Source organism: Saccostrea cucullata, unplaced genomic scaffold (assembly GCF_032062105.1).
Source record: "Saccostrea cucullata isolate Sc308-1 unplaced genomic scaffold, CSIRO_AGI_Scuc_v1 ctg18277, whole genome shotgun sequence".
NCBI lineage: Eukaryota > Metazoa > Mollusca > Bivalvia > Ostreida > Ostreidae > Saccostrea > Saccostrea cuccullata.
In genome coordinates, this window is record NW_026921622.1 from 1,009 (window position 1) to 10,263 (window position 9,255).

General features: G+C 36.0%; 1 protein-coding gene across 1 annotated transcript; it reads left to right on the top strand.

Moving 5' to 3' along the window:
* The first annotated feature begins 1,897 nt into the window (after positions 1-1,897).
* Positions 1,898-9,082, top strand: LOC134260456 (uncharacterized). The gene is made up of 6 exons (XM_062743008.1): positions 1,898-1,930; positions 2,110-3,280; positions 3,444-4,214; positions 4,314-4,924; positions 6,113-6,330; positions 7,517-9,082. The coding sequence occupies exons 1-6, from the start codon at positions 1,913-1,915 to the stop codon at positions 7,608-7,610; spliced, it is 2,883 nt and encodes a 960-aa protein (XP_062598992.1). The 5' UTR covers positions 1,898-1,912; the 3' UTR covers positions 7,611-9,082.
* The last annotated feature ends 173 nt before the right edge of the window (positions 9,083-9,255 follow it).

Here is a 9,255-nt window from a genome sequence, read left to right on the forward strand (position 1 = left end):
AATATCAAATTTCCATATACCAAATCAGTATGAGTCTTTGAAATTTATATATTCGAACAAATATACAGTGTATTAACTTTCTAAACTCAAAAATCAATTTAGAAATTTGAATTAAGTATTACACGGACCACTTTGCTTCATGTGAATGAAAAATATGGTACAAAAATATTTCCATTTCTAATTTTTTTTCTCAGTGATAACTCTTTGAAAGTTGGATAAGTTTATTTCTTGATAACTCTGCCGGAATGCAAATTAGGCAGGTTGATAGGTCAGCAGCTAAGGAGGCCTAATACGCATGCAAATCTCGTGCGCACCTGTCTCTGTATCTGACGCTAAGGAGGCCAAATATGTATGTAAATCTCGTGCGGCTGCCTTTAGGTTGGGTACCTGTAAAGTGCGAAACGAAATAGAAACGAAACGAACTGAAACGAAACGAAATCTGCCGAAACGATACGAAATCTACCGAAACGAAACGAAACCTACCGAAACGAAACGAAATCACGACGAAACGAAACGAAACCTGCCGAAACAAAACGAAACAAAACTATCAAAATGTTTGGGGTTTTTTTAAATCAAAGTACATATGTGTAACTGCATGTAGACTTTTTTTTTACTTCAAATAAAGTTTATATATATAGTTCAAGCACTTTTTAATATAAAATTTTAAATTATTGATAAATTATGCTCCCTTCTCAGTCTAATTATGTATTTACATGTTTACCAGCTGCAAATATGCACGAGCGTACTATGCATGTATAATTTCAATATGTGCAGTATTTTCTTATTTTTATATCTTACTCTTATTTTCAGTCCGATGTTGTTACATGTAAAGGCTCGTTTATGTACGGGTCGAAATAAAGTCACTGTACTGTTGTGTTGCGAATGTCTCAAAACATAGGATAAACCAGCGACTTAGAGTATTTAGTAATCCATTCCGAGGTGTCTGATTTCATTGTTCAGTTATACATGTAACTTGTGTATCCTTTCTACGTACATACAGTCCTATTTTTATCGAGGTAATTTTCGAGGAAGAAATGGGTGGTTTGCAAAAAAGAGGCTCCGTAAGAGACGTCGAAAACGATTTAACTGACAAGTAAAAAGTCTCTCAAAGCGATGTCAATTTTAAGTAAGTAAATTATTCAGTAAGATATTAATAAAATATGACATAGGCGTTGGAAGCGGGGGGGGGGGTGTTTCTTTTTTTGCAAAGATATATATTATATAGGCATTAACCTTTTTGTTGGTTCCCCCCTCTTTAATATCCTTTTCGACGCGTACGCCTATGTATGAGCTTGAAGCGAAGCCTGTGGTGCTTGAACTATATAAATTTCATATGAAGTAAAAATAGACAATATATTTATTATTCTGAAAGTTTTGTTTCGTTTCGTTTCGGCAGGTTTCGTTTTGATTTCGTTTCGTTTCGTCTTGATTTCGTTTCGTTTCGGTAGGTTTCGTTTCGTTTCGGTAGATTTCGTTTCGTTTCGGCAGATTTCGTTTCGTTTCAGTTCGTTTCGTTTCGTTTCGTTTCTATTTCGTTTCGCACTTTACAGGTACCCCTTTAGGTTTGACCTCAGTGTGCGAGGACTATTGAAATTGGCATGGAAGTCCTCGTTTAATTTATATCTATTAGTCTACATTTTTAAAGTCTAAATCTACAATTTTATTTCACAATGAAATGGAATTATAAGGAATCACTGTCTAGTTAGGAGAGTATGCCGGGGACATCAACAATAGTGGGAAACATGGGATAATTTTAGCACAACGGGCTTCGCCCGTTATGCAAATTATCCCATGTTTCCCACTATTGTTGATGCCCTGGCATACTCTCCTAACTAGACAGTGATTCCTTAAGTATATATCTTCAAAACTGAAAACATTCTTTCTTTTTCAGAAATGAGATATAGGGACTAGAATGGATAAATACGCAATAGTTTGTATTTTTTGTATAATTTTTATATAACATAATTATTATCTGACATACAGCTTATACAAAATTTTCTATTAGATCAAATCAAATATATGGGTACATGTACACGGCATTTAAAATTCGAGTTATAAACCTCATGAGACTAAATAATTTTAGTTAATTAGTCTTTCTGAAAATTGCAGCTGACATTTGAAGAACCCGAATCTTTTAAACTAATCCGACTTTTCCGACAAGAAATGGAAAAAATGGATAAATCTGACAGCTGTATAAAAATAATTATTGACGAAGATAAACCTCGAGTGTCGATTGAATGCACAAATAGAAAAAATGCTCAAGAATACACAACAAATAAAATGAAAGAAATGCTAAAATGGTTAAGTGGTCTTTGTGAGGAATCGATTAAGGTGGATGATGAAAATGAAAAGGATATTACTAAAAAGAAATTGTCAGAAGAAAAAGCTTGCTTCACGTATAATGAGAGTGTTAAACTTTTTCGTGTGTATACAAAAACACAAGAGGACTTAGTAAAGATCATGAGATCTTTACACTCCCTTCTCGGTAGGCCTTTTCAAGAAAAACAACCAGAAAACATGTCTGCACCGTTAGCAGCAGCAAAATGTCCAGAACAGTCACAAGATTCGAAAACAAAATCAGAAATTTCACAATCAATGCAGATACCAAGAACTTCAATGTCCACATCAAAAACTTCTAAATCTGAAACTATCGGAGGTCAACAGGAAACAGAACCCAAGGTCAGTGGTGCATCACTCAAAAAGAATGATAGGAAAGAAGACTCAAAAGATCACCAAAATCTATCATCAGACGATAAACAAGCAAAAGCCATGGCTAATCAAGGAGCAGAGTCATCGACATTAATTTCTCTGCCAGGTAACGACCAAAAATCGTCAATCATTCACAAAACCGACCCAAAAGCCTTAAGACTGCATGAAGACTTCAAGCTTAATATTACGCTGGAAGATGGACTGATATTCAGGATTTTTAAGGCAAATATTACGACAATTTGTTCGGGCGCCATTGTAAATCCTGCCAATGAGCTTCTTCGGAATACTGGTGGCGCTGCAGACGCTATATCAAAGGCCGCAGGTACCGTCTATGAAAATGATTGCCAACATATTATGAAGAAAAAGAAATGTATCAAAACGACGGAAAATGTTTTAACGAAATCAGGAAATCTTCCATGTGCCGTTGTCATCAACGCAGTTGGGCCTCAATGGGCAGACTACAAAGACAAACTGGAATGTTTACGGGATCTCGAAAAAACGATCACAGGAGTTCTAGAAACTGCAGAGAAAAATCGAATTGATTCCATTGCAATACCACCAATAAGTTCAGGTACTGAAAAAAGATTTTTCTTTTTATATTTTATATCATTGAAAGTACACATGTACTTTATACTTGCTGTATTTATTCAAAGAAACCTTTTGGAAAATCTATTCAAAATGGTGAAGTTTAAATAATGCAATTTTACGAAACATATTATTTTTCATATTTAAAGGTATATTTGGAGTACCGTGGGAATTGTGTGCGCCCATGTACATAAGCAGCATTACAAAATTTGGAAGCAAAAAAAGGAAACATCTACAGGAAGTAAACTTAGTGGATTTAACGGACGACATTCTGGATTTGTCTTGTAAATACTATAAGGAATGGACCAAGCATAAAAAATTGGACCCAAAGCAAATTCTGCAAGAATTCGCAGCTAAGAATCCACAAGCAATGTCAGGACCCACAATGCCAAAAGAACAAGACAAAAATGGTTTATCGACCGAAAATCCCATCTCGAGTCTTTGCAAATTTTTGGGAAATTCGAAAGACAAGCAAACATTTGAAATGAGTGGAAAACTAAAAGTGTACATATATAGAGACGATTTAGTGAAAATAGGTGGTATTGATATGCTGGTGTCCCCTGAAAACAGTGCATTTACTGGAAATGGAGCACTTGCTCAGAGTATACTAAAGTCTGCCGGGTCAAGCTTCAGACAGATTCATCAGTCTATTCAGCACGAGGTATACACGAGTAGAAAATCACTAAAACCTGGTGATTTTCGAGTCACTTATGCAGGGAATCTGAAATATAGATTTGTATTTCATGTTGTTTTTAACAGATTTTCAGATCAGCGTCCTCCCTCTGAAATAGAATTGAAAGACCTAAAATTCACAGTGAAAAAGATACTGAACCATGTTGAATGTTATGGGATGTGTAACATGAAAAATGAACAATATAATATGAAAATTACATCCATTGCCATGCCGTTGCTTGGAGCTGGTGAGTAAAATTCACAGGTGTCTTTTTTGAAAATCTAGTTGTCTTCTTTTCAGCGTCAGTAAATCTTAAATCGGATATGTTAAAAAATTTGTTTTTCAGGTGGGATTGAAAACCCTAAATATTTGGAGAAAATCTGCTGTGCTGTGTACGATGCTATAGAGGAATACGTGGAGACCTCGAGGATGTCGAATCTGAAAGAGATACACCTTGTTAGTTACGTTGAGTCAACTAACACAGCTTTTACAAATACTTTTTTGGCCATGTCCAAACAGGATTACGTCCGATCTCGTCAAAAGCCACCAACTCAAAAACCAACAGCTGAAAATCCCAAATATCAAGAAGAATTGAACAAAGCTCTTTCTCCCGTTGATATTTGGAAAATGGATGGCAAAAGAAAGAGTGGACCAGATTTAAAAACATTTATCGTCGACCTCAAAAAACTACCGCCTGAGAATTGCGTCATCTGCATGGATACTTTCACCAATCCTGTAAAATTGCGAAAGTGTAACCATGCTTTCTGTAAACAGTGCATTACAGACTTTTTCTCTTTCAAATCAGCTTGTCCAGTATGTAACACAACATATGGTACAATTTATGGCGACCAACCAAGAAATGGAACAGCTACAATTTATCTTGAGAAGACGTCTTTGCCAGGTCACAAAGATGGCACATACACTATCTTGTACGATTTTCCCGACGGAATTCAAGAGGTGATTATTAATTTTCTCCATCGGTTAATATTGATATCTTCCATCCAATAAGAAAATAATTTTTTATTTCAATGTACCTTGTTAATAGGTTTACACATATATGTACTGTATTTGGGTATGGATACATGCATGTATTTGCAAATTCCTTCACCAAAGGAAGGCCTCAAACTTCTTGTTCTTTACCAGAGAATATTATTAGCTCACCTGAGCCGAAGGCTCAAGTGAGCTTTTCTGATCAAAATTTGTCCGTTGTCTGTCGTCGTCGTCGTCGTTGTCGGCGTCGGCGTAAACTTTTCACATTTTCATCTTCTTCTCAAGAACCACTGGGCCAATTTCAACCAAACTTGGCACAGAGTATCCTTGGGTGAAGGGGATTCAAGTTTGTTCAAATGTAGGGCCATGCCCTTTTCCAAGGGGAGATAATCATGAATTTGTTAAAAATTAATGGCATTTTTAAAAAATCTTCTTCTCCAGAACCGCTAGGCCAGGAAAGATGAAACTCATGTGGAAGCATCCTCAGGTAGTGTAGATTCAAGTTTGTCGAAATCATGACCCCCGGGGCAAGGGTGGGGCCAAAATGGCCGACCCAAGTTTTACATCTAGGAATATATAGGAAAAATCTTTAAAAATCTTCTTCTCCACAACCACTGGGCCTGGAAAGATGAAACTCATGTGGAAGCATCCTCAGGTAGTGTAGATTCAAGTTTGTTGAAATCATGACCCCCGGGGCAAGGGTGGGGCCAACATGGCCGACCCAAGTTTTACATAGGAATATATAGGAAAAATCTTTAAAAATCTTTTTCTCCAGAACCACTGGGCCAGGAAAGATGAAACTCATGTGGAATCATCCTCAGGTAGTGTAGATTCAAGTTTGTTCAAATCATGACCCCCGGGGCAAGGATGGGGCCAAAATGGCCGACCCAAGTTTTACATAGGAATATATAGGAAAACCTTTTAAAATCTTCTTTTCAAGTACTTCAAAGCTATGATTAGTGATATTTATATGGAATCATCCTCAGGTAGTGTAGATTCTAATTTGTTCAAATGATGAACGCCTGGAGGGGGGATGGAAAAATACAAGGCCGATGTGCTCAGGTGAGCGCTGTGGCCCCTGGGCCTCTTGTTGAAATTCACCGCAAATAATGCGATTCTTTTCTGGATATCATTTGTCTGCATTCTCTGTTTTAGGAATGCCATCCTCATCCTGGAACCATGTACAAGGGTACACGCCGTCAGGCATACTTACCAGCCAGTAAGGAAGGCACGGCCATTTTACATATGTTAGAAAGAGCCTTTAAACAGGGTCTGATATTTACCGTAGGATCGTCTAGAACAACTGGACGTAGTAATGTCGTCACCTGGAATGACATTCATCACAAAACCAGATCAACAGGTGGCCCGGAAAGGTAAATGTCTAGCTCAACTCTCTCGTTAATTTTAGTTTTAAGGTAAATATTCTAGTTTTTAGCTCACCTGAGCCGAAGGCTCAAGTGAGCTTTTCTGATCAAAATTTGTCCGTTGTCTGTCGGCGTTGTCGGCGTCGGCGTAAACTTTTCACATTTTCATCATCTTCTCAAGAACCACTGGGCCAATTTCAACCAAGCTTGGCACAAAGTATCCTTCGGTAAAGGGGATTTAAGTTTGTTCAAATGAAGGGTCACGCCCCCTTCCAAGGGGAGATAATTATGAATTTGTGAAAAAATTTGTGGCATTTTTAAAAAATCTTCTTCTCCAGAACCGCTGGGCCAGGAAAGATGAAACTCATGTGGAAGCATCCTCAGGTAGTGTAGATTCAAGTTTGTTCAAATCATGACCCCCGGGGCAAGGGTGGGGCCAAAATGGCCGACCCAAGTTTTACATAGGAATATATAGGAAAAATCTTTAAAAATCTTCTTCTCCAGTACCACTGGGCCAGGACAGATGAAACTCATGTGGAATCATCCTCAGGTAGTGTGGATTCAAGTTTGTTCAAATCATGAACCCCGGGGCTAGGGTGGGGCCAAAATGGCCGACCCAAGTTTTACATAGGAATATATAGGAAAAATCTTTAAAAATCTTTTTCTCCAGAACCACTGGGCCAGGAAAGATGAAACTCATGTGGAATCATCCTCAGGTAGTGTCGATTCAAGTTTGTTCAAATCATGACCCCCGGGGCTAGGGTGGGGCCTAAATGGCCGACCCAAGTTTTACATAGGGATATATAGGGAAACCTTTTAAAATCTTCTTTTCAAGTACTTCAAAGCTATGATTTGTGATATTTATATGGAATCATCCTCAGGAAGTGTAGAATCTAGTTTGTTCAAATGAAGAACGCCTGGAGGGGGGGGGGGGTGGAGTAAATTCAAGCCTGATGTGCTCAGGTGAGCGCTGTGGCCCCTGGGCCTCTTGTTCGTAAATACTAGAATTCATTTCTGACAATCAAATTCTTCCAGACCTTTTCCATCCATATACCTAAATACTAGTACTTAAATTTCTTTCTGATGCATATAGTTATTATAGTACACAGGCTGTTTATAATTTTAACTTGATACATTGATTGTTTTTGGTAAAATTACGAAGACTAATGTGTAAACATATATATGTTTACTGTAGGTTTGGATATCCAGACCCAGATTATTTACTGCGTGTTCGAGAGGAACTTGAAGCAAAAGGAATCACGGAGAGAGATGATAGGGAGCAGCAATAAGACAGAATCCGAAAGATAAACGAAGCACTTTGAGATTTTGGTTCGAGCAACTCTGACTTTCGGTTTTAATAAACGGTCATCTTATCTTGATTTGAATGATATCCATTTAAAATGCATCAAATACATAGATATATGCAGTACTTAGAACATTTACAAGCATTTATGACTTCCGCCCATAAACAAAATATTTGGCCATTTTTAAGGATAGAGAGAGTTTAATATTTTTAGTATCTAAGTACAATGTTTAGTTTTATGTCTGAAAGAAGGTTTCAGGTTATTTTCTTACATATGTCACATTTTTTATGCATTTTTTCACGTTTTTTAATCATTTCCGAAAAATAGCTAAAATGTAATATGGGAACACGAAGACAGATAGAGAGAGATAGAGAATTTGGTATTGTTTGTCAGATATTTTGAATTTTATGTCATTACTGGGTTTTTATTGTTTTTTTTCTACATGAAAGTATCTTTTGAAAAACAAAACAACAAATTTACATTATAGTTATTAATAGATATGCCTGCCAAAAGCAATTGGTCTATTGTCTTCGTGTGTTTTATTTCAAATCATACATGTTACACGTACAGTGTACACGGTTGCAACAAAGTACCAAGGACAAACAAAATTGATTTGTAAAAGCGTAATTCCTATTCAAAAAGTTTATAATGAGTTTTAGAATAATCACTGTACTTAAAGTGTGAATTTTCTTAAAGGATGTTTGCTGTAACTGTATATCATTTATTATGTCAGTATGTGTACATTGTTTTACAAGTCAAATTTACTTACCGCTGTATTTTAAAACATAAATTGTATCATCATCAGTTAAGAGATTTATATGTTTCAATCATTCTACATGTATAAGGGAAATGTATCAAGTGTTACAATGATGAAATCTGAACACAAATTTGAAAGGTGCACCCTTGCTTTTATAACTTTTCACTTAGTTTTCCCCCTTTATATCTAGGAACATAGAAGATTTTCAAAGAAATGATGCATTTGCAGACCTTTTGCCACAAATTTCACCGTTTAAAAAAAATATTCAAGAAACACCGCTGACCTGCACAAAAATGCCTTCAGGTTATCTGCTTAAAATATAGGAGTCGAGAATAAAGTTTTTGAAGAATAATACATTTTCTTTATGTGATTTTAGGATTTCTGTCATTACTTCAATACCTCAACACTGTCACCATAAGTTTTTGGAAGCAGATCTGAATGCTTTTTATAACCATGACATGAGTTAAAGATTTTGATATCCAGGAGTGAAAAGGATGATTTTTAATGATCATTGCATAGCTAATTGCTAAGGCCTAAGAAGGCATAAAGTTCAAAATCATCAAATGTTAACACATGATGAACAAATTTTTAAATCGGATAGCAATTTAATGTGATATAAGAATCTCATTTTTATTAATTGTATGTTTATGTTTTGTTATTTAGTATTGTCACAGTTTCAATAACTAAAAAGTTTTTTTTATATGATTTTGTTTTAATTTCATATAAATGTATACAAAAGTTCACCGTCACAAGTTACCCAATCCTATAAATATGTTTTGGTATATTAAGCAATGGTACTATGGTTACCAAAAATGTAATTTCTGTATAAAATTCTTCTTTCGAGATATGATACTCCTTGAATAGTTAAAGCAT

Bases quoted from the DNA above. Each gene is read 5' to 3' on its own strand.
- LOC134260456 (XM_062743008.1), top strand. The intron at 3,281-3,443 runs GTACTGAAAAAA...TCATATTTAAAG, and splicing joins AATACCACCAATAAGTTCAG to GTATATTTGGAGTACCGTGG. The intron at 6,331-7,516 runs GTAAATGTCTAG...TGTTTACTGTAG, and splicing joins TCAACAGGTGGCCCGGAAAG to GTTTGGATATCCAGACCCAG.